Here is a 14,483-nt window from a genome sequence, read left to right on the forward strand (position 1 = left end):
GTCTTTATTCCTGTCCTGCCCCTAGGTTCTTCAGAACCATTTTTTTTTTAGTTTCCATATATATGTGTTAGCATACGGTATTTGTTTTTCTCTTTCTGACTTACTTCACTCTGTATGACAGACTCTAGGTCCATCCACCTCACTACAAATAACTCAATTTCATTTCTTTTTATGGATGAGTAATTTTATATGAAATATATTTTCATATAAGTTGTAATAATATAATTATGTAGCTGCTCTATAATTTTGATGAGGACATATACTTCAGTGAAAACTAAGGTTTGCTACTGAAAACATCCTTAACTTTGCCTTTTGAATTTACACATTCAGATTAATAACTAAGCATATTTAAATCCTCAAATCATTGTTTCAAAATTTCCGGACATATGGTACCATAAGAGCCATTGCATCAGAACAACCAGTCCTTGATAACAATTTAAAAATCTGGACACATTCAAAGGAAAATAAATAATAATGTACCCTTTCACTGAATGGCCATAATCTGCCATGAAATAAACCACAAAATAAGACTGTTTTCATAGACTATTAGAAGTAGCCACATGCCATTAGAAAAAAGCTTCGTAATTATGCCTTCAAACAGGACTTTTGCAGAAAGTTATTTGCTTGGGAAGCAAGAAAATGCTGTCAGATTCTCATTATCAACTGATTCCTGTTTTTTCTATCACATTCCAAATCCCATTAAAATTGGGTTAACATAATTATTTGACATTGGAAACAGTATATCTCCTCTAAGTAGAAAAGATGTGTGGCTTGAAGTCAAGCTTAGAAATAATATATTGCTCTAAAAATAAGGTTTCTGACTTACAAGACATATGGTGAATCTTCATGAAGTCAGGGAGAGAAGAGGAGTTGTCATGAAATGTGCTCCATTAGAATTGCCAGGGGGACAGACTGTACTTTCCCACTAACAAGTGTTCCTTTTTTAATGTGGTTGCCCCTATATTTTCTTATTACATGCACAATCCTTTCAGTTTTTCCCTGTGAATATGTGAAATACTTCCTATTTTGAATTTCCAGAATTTATGTTTCTGTTTACTTATTAGAACTCAAAAGGTATATTGTATACCCACTGCATATAAAAATGGAATTAAAAAAAACATGCTGGAAAGGAGAAAATAATTCTACCCTTGGGGGTGGCGCCTGCTTGATTTGAGAAAGGCTCCGCAGAGGAATTTATATTTCCGTAGGGTCTTGATGGGTGAGAAGTGTACTTGAAGAGCTAACAAGAGAAGCAAGACTTTGTTTTCTGATGTGGCTAAAGCAAAGTGTTCTAGGGAATGGATAGAAATAGAGAGGTAAAACTAGGCTGGGGTCAGCCTGTAAATGATTTCAAACACCATGCAAGGGATTTCAGTCATTATGCTCTTGTCAGTCACAGTAGACACTTCTGGTTTTAACTAAAATATTTTTAAATGTTTACTAGAGTAATACACGCACAAGACTTAATAATCTAATGGTATAGAAAGACTTACATGAGCAAACCATAGTCATATTCCCCACTCTTAAGAACTCCCATTTTAACTCATTTAAGCCGATTGTCACTATTAATAAATTTGTTAATTTAGGACACTATCCATGGACTTTCTGCCAAGGCAGAAAAGGATTTAGCTAACTCATACCAAATCTACTGCTTCATTAATTCTCCCCAATGTGATTATTTTCAGCTCCTATATTTCTTACCATTGTAACTTTAAGGAATATATTTACTGTTTATTTCCTTTTCATCAACTCTATAAAGTAACTCTTGACTCTTTGCCATGCAAAAGGAGTGTCCCGGCACTTCTATTTTTCCCCCTTAGTTTTCTTCCCTCCTTGAAGTCTACTTTATCTGACATTAATATAGGCACTTCTGCTTATTTTTAATTAATATTTGCTCAGTATATCTTTTTCCATCCTTTTACTTTCAACTTGCCTATATTATCATATTTGGAGTTTCTTGTAGACAGCATATAGTTGCATCATGGTTTTTTTCCCACAAATTTTTATTTCTTCAACAGGAGTATGTAGAATATTAGGTAGAATAATATGCTTTATGACATTAATTGAGAATCAGGTTGTGATATATTTTATTTTATTGTGCTAATGAGGGTTCAGTGGAAAGGATAATGAATAGGATTTTTTAAAATTGAAGTATAGTTGAATTACAATGTGATAATTACTGCTGTACAGCAAAGTGACCCACTTATACATATATATATACATCCTTTTTCATATTCTCTTCCATTTTGGTTTATCACAGGATATTGAATATAGTTCCCTGTGCTATACCATAGGACCTTGTTGTTAGCTGCAGCATGTTTTTTTAAATTCACTCTGCTAATCTGTCTTTTAATTGGTGAACTTAGATCCTTTACATTTAAGGTAATTATCATTATTGTGGAGCTTAAGTCTGCCATTTTAATTCTTGTTTTCTGTTTGTTCTCTGTTTTTCACTTCTTTTTTCTTGTTCCTATCTCCTGTAGGTTACTTGAATATTTTTAGAATTTTATTTTATAGATAGTTTTTGAGTGTAACTCTTATATAGCTTTTTAGTGATCGTTCTAGGTATTACATTTATATACATAACTTATTACAGTCTAGTGGTGTCATCATTTTACCAGTTCAATTGAAGTTTAGAAACCTTACCTTTCTTTATATGACTTTACTCTCCCTCATTTGTACTATAATAGTCTTATATATATATCCTCTATGCCCTATATCAGACAGTGTTAAAATTTTTGCTTCAATCATCAGCCATAATTTAGAAAACCCGAAGGAAAGTCTATATTATACTGTATTTACCCATATTTTTGCATACCATGTTCTTTCTTCCTTCTGGATGTTCTACTGTTCCTTCTTTTATCATTTCCTTTCTGTTTAGAGAACTTCTTTTAGCCATTCTTTTAAGGTAGATCTGCTGGCAAAATTTCTTAGTTTTCTTACATCTGAGAATATCTTGATTTACCCTTCAATCTTGGAGGATAATTTTGCTGAATATAAAATTCTGGGTTGACAGTTCTTTTCTTTCAATGCTTGAAAGATGCTGTGCCACTTCTTTCTGGACTCTATGGTTTTCCTTTTTTTTTTTTAGTATTTTTTTATTGTGATAAAATACACGTAACATAAAATTTACCATTTTAAGCATTTTAACTGTAAAATTCAGTGGCGTTAAGTACATTCACAATGTTGTATAACCAACACCACTATCCATTTCCAAAACTTACCAATTAGAGAATAACTCCCCATTCTCCCCTGCCCCAGCCCCTAGTAATCACTACTCTCCTTTCTGTCTCTGTGAATCTGCATATTCTAGGTACTTCATATACGTGGAATTATACAATAGTCATCCTCTTGTGTCTGGCTTATTTCACTTAGCATAGTGTTTTCAAGGTTCATCCATGTGGTAGCATGTATCAGAACTCCAATCCTTTTTAAGGATAAATAACATTTCATTGTATGTATATACCACATCTGTTTATAAATTCATCTGTTGATCAACATTTGGGGTATTTACACCTTTTAGCTACTGTGAATAATGTTGCTATGAACATTGCTGTACAAGTATCTGATTGAGTCCCTGCTTTTAAATTCATTTGGATATATACCTAGAAGTAGAATTGCTAAATCATAGGGTGATTCTTTTTAAGTTTTTGAGGAACTGCCAAACCATTTTCCACAGTAGCTACACCATTTTACATTCCCAGAAGCACTGTACAAGAGTTCCAATTTCTCCATATCCTCACCAACACTTGTTATTTTCTGGTTTTTTATAGTAGCCAACTAAATGAGTGTGAAGTACTACCTCACTGTAGTTTTCATTTGCATTTCCTTAATGATTAGTGATGGTGAATGTTTTTTTCATGTGCTTTTTGACCATGTGTATATCTTCTTGGGAGAAATGTCTATTCAAGTCCTTTGCCCATTTTTTTAGATGGCTTGCTTATTTTTTTGTTCTTAGGTTGTAGGAGCTCTTTAATACTCTGGATGTTAATTCCTGATTGGATATATGATTTGTAAATATTTTCTTCCATTCTGTGAGTTGTCTTTTTACTTTCTTGATAATGTCCTTTAACACACAAAATTTTTAATTTTGACTAAGCTCAATTTAACTATTTTTTCTCTCATTGCCTGTGCATTTTTTGTCATATATAAGAAATCACTGCCAGATTCAATGTCATGGAGATTGTCTCCAGTGTTTTCTTCAAAGAGTTTCATAGTTTTAGCTCTTACATTTATGTCTTGGATCCATTTGAGTTAGTTTTTGTATATGGTGTAAGGCAAGGGTCCAAATTCATTTTCTTGCATGTAAATTTGTTTTTGTTTTTGTTTTTTTGCTTTTTTTTTTAATGTTTCTGTTGGGGAACAAGAACTTGAAGCTTCCTAGTTTGCAATCTTGCTGACGTCCTTCTGGATTCCATGGTTTCTGATGAGAAATAAACTGTCGTTCAAATTATTTTTCCCCATAGGTAAGGTCTTGTTTCTGTCTGATTGCTTTCAAGATTTTTGTTTTCTTTTGTTTTGCTTTAGTTTTCAGAAATTTGAGCATGACATGCCTTGGTTTGAATTTGTTTGGTTATCTTGTTTGGAATTCATTCAGCCTCTTGAATCTGTAGCTTTATGTCTTTTGTCACTTTGGGGAAGTTTTCAGCCATTATTTCTTTGACTCCTTTTTCAGTTCTGCCCTTTTTCTCCTTTCTTACAGGACTCCAATGACATGAATGTTAGATCTTTTGGTTTTGTGCCACAGGTCCCTGAGGCTCTGTTCTTTATTTGTTTTGTTTAAGTCTATTTCCTCTTTGTTGTTCAGATTTGGTAATTTCTATTACACTATCTTTCTTTTTATTTTGATTATTATTTTTGCCTGTGTTGGGTCTTTGTTGCTGCATGCAGGCTTTCTCTAGTTGTGGTGAGCAGGGGCTACTCTTCGTTGTAGTGCGCGGGCTTCTCATTGTGGTGGCTTCTCTTGTTTCGGAGCACAGGCTCTAGGTGCACGGGCTTCAGTAGTTGCGGTGCATGGGCTCAGTAGTTGTGGCTCACGGGCTCTGGCGCGCAGGCTCAGTAGTTGTGGTGCACAGGCTTAGTTGCTCTGTGGCATGTGGGATCTTCCCAGACCAGGGACCGAACCCATGTCCCCTGCATTGGCAGGCAAATTCTTAACCACTGCGCCACCAGGGAAGTCCCTATACTATCTTTCAATTCATTGATTCTTTCCTGAGTCACCTCCATTCTGCTGTTTCACCTCTACATTGAATTTTTATTCCAGTTATTGTATTCTTGAGTTCTTAAATTTCATTTGCTTCTTTTTTGTCTTCTATTTCTTTGCTGAGCTTCTCTATTTTTTCATATATTTCAAGTGTGTTTTTAATTGTTTATTGAAGCTTTTTAATGATGGCTGCTTTAAAATCTTTGTCAGATAATTCTAACATTTCTGTTATCTTGTTGTTGCCATTTATTCATTGTCTTTTTCCATTCACTTGGAGATTTTAATGGGTCTTAGTATGACAGGTGAATTTCAATTGAAATCTGGACATTTTGGGTATTATGTTATGGGCCTCTGGATCTTATATAAACCTTTGTTTTCAGTTGTGACACCACTCCCAAAGAGGAAGCAGGGGTGTGGCCCTCTTTCAGCCAGGTGTCGTAAAAGTCCAGGTTCCCAACTCAGCCTTTATTGACACCTGAAAGTGGGGCTTCTCATTACTGTTGGGCCATGGTTGGAGTTCTGACTTTCCTACAGACTTCCACAAATACCTCCCAGGCTGGGAGGGGTAGAAGTGTTTCATTACTTAAGCTCACCATTTGGACTCTGCTGACATCATGGGATGCGAGGTGGTATCATTACTGCTGGGCAGTGATCAAAGTCTTTACTCTCCACAAGAACTCCTCCAACAGCACTACAGCAGAGAAGGGGATACTCCGTTACTGCTGGGTGGAAGAAGCAATTCATGTTCCTCTGACACTGCAAGTGGGGTGTGGGAGATCATTACTGCCTGGCAAGGATGAAAGACCCAGTTCCACTTTGGCATTCTCTGAAACCACCATGGCAGGGGTGTTGGAGTGCCTTGCTATACCCTGGCAAATTTAAAGAAGTCTAGGTGCCCTACTTTGCCTTTGCGGGCAAAGGTGGGGGTGGGGTTCAGTTTTCCGTGTGGCGTTTGGCTGGAGTAGAGTGGTTACTGTCTCAATGTTTTCTGCCTTCCTAGGCTGCCCCTTTCCTGGTCATTTAACTAGAGAACTCAGGCTTTTCTTGGGACTCTTTTGTCTGTGCCTTTGGTGTTTCCAGGTTGCTAGCTTCTTCAGCTCTAAGTCTGTGATGAACAAAAAATAAACAACCTGAGGAACTCACCACTGAGTCATTCCTTGGGTCTGAGTTCCCTTGCTTGTCTTCTTTCTTCTCTTTACCTTTCAAAGACTTCTTATGTTTGTTTTATATATACTGTCCAGGGTTTTTAGTTGTATTTAGTGGGAGGACTAGGGAAATGTACCTCTCCTTGGTCTTTCTGTAAGTGGAAATGCCCCTCCTTAAATTATAAACATAAATCAGATCATGTTACTGACCTGCTTACAAGTCTTAAAGGTTTTTCACTGCACTCCAAGCTAGTTACCACATGGACTTAGAAGACCCTGGTTTTTCCAACTCCAGCCTATTTCTCTAGCCTCTTTCATGCCCTCGCCCATTCACTATGATTCATGCTGACTTCCTTTCTGTTCCTCAATCACATCAAACTCTTTATTGCCCCAGGGACTTTACAAATGCTTTTACTTCTCTGTTGAATGAGTTATTTCTGATCTTGGCCTGCCTGTATTTTTTGTATATCTCAACACAGTGCCTAAAAGCCACCTACTCAGAGAAGTCTTCTCTGATCACTGTAAGGAGTCTCCTCTCTCCCTTGCTGCAGTTGTTCTCTATCACTGCACTTTGTACATTTCATGCCAGTATTTTTCATGATTTGCATTTATATATACATATTTTGTTTGCTTACTAGTGTATTGTATGTTTTCCACTAGACTGTAAACTTCACAGGCTCAGGAGCCATATTCATTATATTCACTAGTTTATCCATGGTGCTTAGCCAAGTCCCTGGTACACAGTAACCATTTCATAAATGTCTGCTGAATGAATGAATGGAGACAAAACATTATACAATGTACAAATTACACTGCCATTTTATAATCTAGAAAGATGCTTATTTATTTGGTATACATTCATATTTTCATATTGTGAAATACACTAAAAATACTTTTGTTTGTCTCTGTCATTTTGCGTGCTACCTTATGTCAAAACTATTTGTATGCTTTCTTTTGTTTATAGGATTTGAGGACAGCTACCATGTTTTACTCATTTTTGTATCTATATTCCTTAGCACGTGGCCTATACCGAGTAGATGCTCATGATGAAGAATCAATAAATGATAGCTTCTGCAATGTGCTACAAAGTATTTGAAATAGTTCCTAAGAGACACTAAACAAACCAAAATATTTTCATTACTTAGATGACCCAAATAACTAAGTTTCCTTTCAAAATCAAGAAAATGTCAAAAGCAGTGACAAACTTACATGCCTCTCTCTCTTTCTTGATACAGTTCTTGGTCAGTGGGAATAAATGATTTTTTCCACTTGGTATGAGCATCCTTAATTTTCCAATCTTCCTAGAAGTAAATAAGACCCATTTGAGAAAAAATGACAATATCTATGGAGAAAGAAAGAAATCTTCTTTTCCCACTCCCCGTCTTTATTCCTCTGTAGTCTCTCAATTACTAGCCAAGGATCAAACAATTTGTCTCCTACCTTAAGTACTTTTTATGTTTAAAATTTTTGATTTATAGATCTGTATTAATTTATAAATAGAACCTCTGAACTTATCTAGCACCAATTTTGCCAGTTCACATTTGCGACTACAAATAAGACTGCTAAATGTTCAGATGAAAATGGACCTAACATCTTGAATATGAGGGAATTCCCTAAGAGCTAGATGTTTTGTAAATAAATAATGTTAGGGCTTCCCTGGTGGCGCAACGGTTGAGAGTCCGCCTGCCGATGCAGGGGACGCGGGTTCGTGCCCCGGCCCGGGAAGATCCCACATGCCGCCGAGCGGCTGGGCCCGTGAGCCATGGCCGCTGAGCCTGCACGTCCGGAGCCTGTGCTCCGCAACGGGAGAGGCCTCAACAGTAAGAGGCTCGCATACCACAAATAAATAAATAAATAAATAAAATAATGTTAAAGCTCAGAAGAAAGGGTTTAGATCAGGGTTTTGTTTTTATCCTGCAATATTAACACAGGGTTTTTCTTTCATTAGTTATGGGGTTATCTTAGGGAGCCCCAATGATTGAAGCAAATGCAGTCTTTTCAAATTTGAAATCCAGCTCCTGCTGTTGCTGTTGCTGCTGATTTACTAGGCCAGGGCTGGACTGGCCTAGTTTATCCAGGCAGAGGTTCAGCAGAACTCACTCCTTTTGGGAGTATTTATGGACTTCCGAGATCAGATCTGTGCCAAGTGGTCAAGCAGTACCTAAGCAGCAGTGTGGTGGCAGCTGCTAGATTGGTTTATCACACCTCCATAGATTCAGCCTGTAAGGCAAAAACGACCCCAAATGAATTTGGAAAGTTTATTATTTACACAGACAGCAACACAATATCAGCATGGTGTCAACTCCCCATGTCCCTAGTCCCACAGGATGATACCAAACTGGAGGGGCCAGATGATAGATGATACAAGTGGTGGGTCACTCTGTCATTGAGGAGCCAACTCTAAACTATAGCGGAACGGTTCTTTAGTCTGAAGCTGTACCTGAAGCCACTGTGAGATGGCAAGTCCCACGCCTCACTGGAACCAGGGTGGCAGATAAGAAATGGACTTGGGATAGCTCCTCACAGGATCATCTTGCCATGTTCCAGGAAAGATCACAGGACATTTTGCCATGACATGTGTCAGACTGTGGTTGAGCCTTGCATACACAGCCTATGCAGAGATGTGCAAGATGACCAGAGTGCCATGGTAAAGTTGTTCTCCTATAATCTGATGAGGAGGTGAGGATTTCAAAGTCAGCCTAGTTAAAAGGGCCATCATTCTGTAAGTGGTGAAAGTATAATCAGATAAGAGTAGGGATCATCAATAGCTCCTGGGATTTCATCAGAAAATAGTATTGCAAGTGGTAGTGGTAAACTGAAGAATTGTTACCATTCATCATGGAGCCAGCTGAATAAGATATACACCTAGGTGGGTTATGAGGAAGAAGAAAAACCAACTTGTGAAAAAGTTGATGGCGTATATACCAAGCCTTCCCATTTTGACATCCAGTTCTTCCACAGATATCAATAAGGCCACAAAGGATATCTAAACTGACAAAAACACCAGATTTTTCTTTTCAGTTCTTACTGGAACATCATTTTTGCATTTCACACAATTTTGCACTCTTTTCTATCTGAAACTCTTTTTTTATTGGGTTTCCATGACATTGCATTCTCTTGGTTCTCCTTATAATTTTTTTATTTTCTCTTTCTCTTCTGTGGGCTTCCTCCGTGGGCATCTCACGCTCTCCTGGTCCTCATTCATATTCTTGTTTTAGTAGTGACTTTCAAGTCTGTATCTTCAGCCCTTATATGTGAATGCAGAAACTGCCTACTGGAAAACCCTTCTCAGCTGTCCCATGGGTATCTCATGTTTAGAGTGTCCACAACAGAATATCTCAGATCACTTCCCTCTTCCAAATCCACCTTTATTTTTTATTTTAGATGGAGAAGAAATAATTTACCCATTCACCAAAGCTAGAATCATGCAAATAATTCTTGATATTGCTCTTTTCCTAACCTTTCATATCCAATCAGCCACCAAGTTCTCCTGAATATTTATTAAATTCATCCCCTTCTCTCCATCCTCACCTCCACTGATCTATTTCTGACCCAAGACATCTCTTCATTGGTCTATTGCCACATCCTTCAAACTGACTTCTCCCTCCATCCTGTCCCTCTCAAATCTGTGCTCTCCATGGCTGCCAGTCAATATAAAACATAAATATATAAATATGACCAAGTCACTTTATTGCTTAAAATCCTTATAGGGCTCTTTTTAGGTTACCTTTTAGTTTGAATTTTTCCCCCTGATCTGGCTATTGCCCACCCCTCCCACCTCATCTCCCATTACCTCTTGCTTTGCTTTTCAACTCCAGCCATCCAGGCACCTCTACATAGTGCTCTATAACTGCTCACACATATAATCTTCCTCCCAGTTGTTAGGTACCCTTCTGTGCATAGTATGGGGCACATCTATCATTGCACTTATCACATTATCCAATTAAATTAATTGTGATTGTTTCTGTTTCCCCTACCAGTCTATGAGCATCTTGGTCATCTTTGCAGTCACAAAAGCAAGCTCATTTTCCTGATTAAAGGATACAACTTGGGCCACCACATTGGTAGTGTTCAAAAAATGTTTATTTAACAATAAGTTTATATGCTTTTCATTAATGGCTGCTAAGTGCACCAGAAACTTCCCTGATGGGCTAGGGCTAGTTAAGAAAACTAGGTTTCTTAATCTTAGGTGGGCTCTGGGATTTTTATTAGATTGTGATTAATAAAAATCTAACAGCAGGGAATACCTGGAAAGAGCACTAAAAAAAAACCCTATTGGGATAAGTTCAACTCCAGTCAATTTTTCTTCACTCAGAGATGACTGCCGTGAATCTTGGTCTGGAAAGGACATGGCTTGATTTAATACAATTTACCCTTGAGGCAGAACAGCAAAGAAAGGATTCTACTAATTTAATTATAGTCTCAGGATGCTTCTCCCCGATAATCTAAAGGGAGGTTTGGCCCAGAGAAGCACACTTGAAGGCCCATTTACAGTTAAAGATCTCTTCCTACTTGCTTCTCTGACTACTGGAGGCATAGACAGATTGCCATGAGGCTTTAGTTCTTTACTCATAGCTATTAGTTGAATTATACTACAAGAAAATAAAAACATTGTTCCAGAAATTTTGCTTAACTTTCTCTGGAGCAAGTTTTATATATTGTTCCTGAGAATAACTTGTATCTTGTTTAATCACTACTAGTCTTATCAGAATTGCCTAGCTAATTTTTCTGATCAAGGCATACAACTGGGCCAGCACAGAATACCTGCTTTTAGAATTATAGGAAAGGTTTGGGCAAAACTAAGTGGTTTAAGAGGGCTCCCATCCCTTCCTCTCTTTTAGGACAGGGACGACCCACACAGCTGTTCTGTGTTGTCACTTCTCACTAATGATTCAAAAATGAAAGAGAAAAGAGAAAAAAATTTCTGATAATATATTAACCATTGAAAAAGCAAGAAATTTAAACATTAAACAGAGAGCTACAGCACAAACAATCTACGCAAACTGGGAAAATCGCCAGAAAAGGCTCTGCAAGACATTTTGTCTAAATGTTAAATAACTAAAAAACATTAAAATATGTCTTGCCTGGCAAGTCTGAGGTCTGATGCAGAGCAAGCTTCTTAGCAGGAGAAATAGGAAGTGAAGATTAAGGCCCCTATAAAAATAACCTAGGTTAGAAATGTGGAGGTCAGAAATCTTTAACTTGCAGCTCCAGAAGAAACATTCACACTATTTACTCCTGTCTTTGGCCCCAAAGAGACAAAGGCTTAAGGCTCCTCCCCCATCTGCCCTCATCCCTAAGAGTCAGATCCATTGAGCACCTAGATTCTAGTCAGAGAACCTTTGTAAATTTCATATCGCAAGTACTTAGACTCATTACATATACTACAAAATCTTAACTGAAAATATTTTGGTCAAGAGATTTTAATTTTTTATTGAACTTAGAGGGTCTAAAAGACAAAAAAGACAAAACTATAACAATTGGATTAAACGATGATTTACAGTGGTTTTTTAAAAAATTAATTAATTTATTTATTTATTTATTGGCTGCGTTGGGTCTTCATTGCTGCGGGTGGGCTTTCTCTAGTTGCGGTGAGCATGGGCTACTCTTCGTCGTGGTACGCGGGCTTCTCATCGCGGTGGCTTCTCTTGCTACGGAGCACAGGCTCTAGGCACGTGGGCTTCAGTAGTTGTGGCATGCAGGCTCAGTAGATGTGGCTCGTTAAAGTGGTTTATTTTGATATGGTTGCAAACATCTCACAAGTTCTATGTCTCCAATTAATTTAATCAGTTTAATATTTCTCCTTTGCCTGCTTCCAAAAAGAATCCAAGTCTCCTTCCAAAGAATCAGTTTGGCTTTTATATCTAGACTGTTGAAGTATGTGTCACATATCATTTAGCGCAATGTTTTGATATGTAGTTTATGATAACATACCTTTTCCACTAATCTTTGAGATTTGTTCATTAAGAGAAGGCAAAACTAAGAGGTTGACGTTTGTATGTAATAACGTTATACTAACAAAAATGGGGCAAGACATTAACATTGTGAATAATAGGCAAAAAAAATATAAAAGCTAGTTTATTTGAAAAGTTGTGGAAAGAAAAATGCAGGAAAGATTTAGCTGAGTCATTTGGAGTTAAGAATAAAAGAGTGAAGGCAAAGATGATTTAATCATTTTATTTTTCTTCTCCCCAAATCAAGACTAGCTGAGTGAAGTCAGTTGTGTCCTTAACAAACTAAGTGAAATAATTAATGCCTATTATACTGTCAAAATCTAAGGCAAATTTTTGATGTTTTGTAGGGGAAACCTCAGGGAGGAGGACTTAGGAAAAATACCTAAGGCCCTGGTGAACACTATTAGATAGTATAACCCCACACTCACATTTTGGCTCAGTCATTCCTAGTTTTTACAATTACTTTTCTAATAGTTATCTCAGGTGATTATATTAAATAATTTCCTTACTGTAACATATATAGGAGGAGAACATGTACAACTTAATTCTGTGACATAATTCTCAAAATCCTCTTTCTCTAGGACCTTTTTTTCCATCTTCTTTGGTACTGGTCTTTCATGAAATACATATCTTTTATTTTTACTGCATCCTGGTGTTTGGCATTTGTTTTGATACTCCATTCATTATGCAAACAATATCTCACTTTAAGCTTCCTTGCAATATGATGTAGTCTGGTTGCTTGTCATACAAGCACAGTCAGGATATACTGTTTGGTGTTTCAGCCAAATTTCTTCACTTCTATATTCTCACAGTTGGTACCGCGCAGGAACACTCATGGTGACTCTTAGCCTCCTTTGTAGTTAACTTTCTGATGAGACATATTCAGTTAACATTCAATAGACCTTCCTCTTCCAAAGTACTGTTCATTTTGGGACACTGAGACAAACCGTTTTACTAGTTTTAAAAGTCATATTCTGGAATCACCTTAACTTGGTCCTACAATCATGCATCATGACCTCAGACAAATTACTTAACCTCTTTAATCTTTATTCATTAATTTATTCAACATTTATTGAACTATGTGTAATAGGCTCTGGGGATAGGAAGTGAATGTGATAGCCAAGCGTTTCTCATCTGTAAAGCGTGGCTAATGATAGAGCTGTTTTGAGGATAAAATATATGTAAAGTACTGAGCACAATGCTCAATAAATGTTCATTGTTATTATTAGCAGTATATTTTGTTTGTTTTGCGGTACGCGGGCCTCTCACTGTTGTGGCCTCTCCCGTTGCGGAGCACAGGCTCCGGACGCACAGGCTCAGCGGCCATGGCTCACGGGCCCAGCCGCTCCGCGACACGTGGGATCCTCCCGGACCGGGGCACGAACCCGTGTCCCCTGCATCGGCAGGCGGACTCTCAACCACTGCGCCACCAGGGAAGCCCAGCAGTATTATTTTGATCAAATTACTTTTAACATCTCCCTGTGACTGTAACCTCTAATGATTCACAATGCATCCATTCCATTACATTTCTGAACATAAAGCTACTCCATAAAGTACTGATGCTGGAAATGATCTTTTCTAGAAATACTGATGCAGTGTTCTGAGAACAGTGGAATGTAGGCACTCCAAAATACAATACCTTTCACACCTGGTCAGCCAAGAAAAAAAACTGTAAATCACAACCACGGTCTGGATTATGAAAGGAAAGTGCTATACCTGTACCATCTGAGTGTAGACTTATCTAGATAATCTTCTACATTTCTTACCAAAATCTCTCATATACTTTTAAGTTTGTATTATTAGAAAAATAAATAACAAGCCTACAGACAGGCCATCTTAAGTTTTACTTGTTGTGTATCACTAGCCTGAAAAGATCAAAAATATTTTTACTGTGGTTTCAGCTCTTTGTGGGGGAGGCAGGGGCAGATGGGGGTGATGTCAACTCATGTTAGTTGAGAAAAGTGGCAGTTCTGCATCTCATGCAATTGATCTAGAGAAAATGGGTTACTGCAAGAACTGGCAAAACCTATTGCCATTATTGCAATGGTTATAGAAATAAAATGAGTTTCTCTTTTACTCAGTGGCGCTATTTAAGAATGACAAAGGGCTTCCCTGGTGGCGCGGTAGTTGAGAGTCCGCCTGCCGATGCAGGGGACACGGGTTCGTGCCCCGGTCCGGGAG

At 37.7% G+C, this 14,483-nt stretch overlaps 1 protein-coding gene across 1 annotated transcript in view; it reads right to left on the minus strand.

The window, feature by feature from the left end:
- The window catches only part of LOC114484736 (laforin), a 184,283-nt gene that overhangs the window by 168,357 nt on the left and 1,443 nt on the right, over positions 1-14,483 (minus strand). The window contains exons 3-4 of the mRNA XM_028482886.2: positions 7,558-7,649; positions 5,797-5,894 (exon numbers count right to left, since the gene is read on the minus strand). Of these exons, the coding sequence (XP_028338687.1) occupies positions 5,839-5,894; positions 7,558-7,649 (148 nt within the window). The 3' untranslated portion in view covers positions 5,797-5,838. The remainder of the gene's footprint in view (positions 1-5,796; positions 5,895-7,557; positions 7,650-14,483) is intronic.

Source organism: Physeter macrocephalus, chromosome 21, assembly GCF_002837175.3.
Source record: "Physeter macrocephalus isolate SW-GA chromosome 21, ASM283717v5, whole genome shotgun sequence".
NCBI classification, from domain to species: Eukaryota; Metazoa; Chordata; class Mammalia; order Artiodactyla; family Physeteridae; genus Physeter; species Physeter macrocephalus.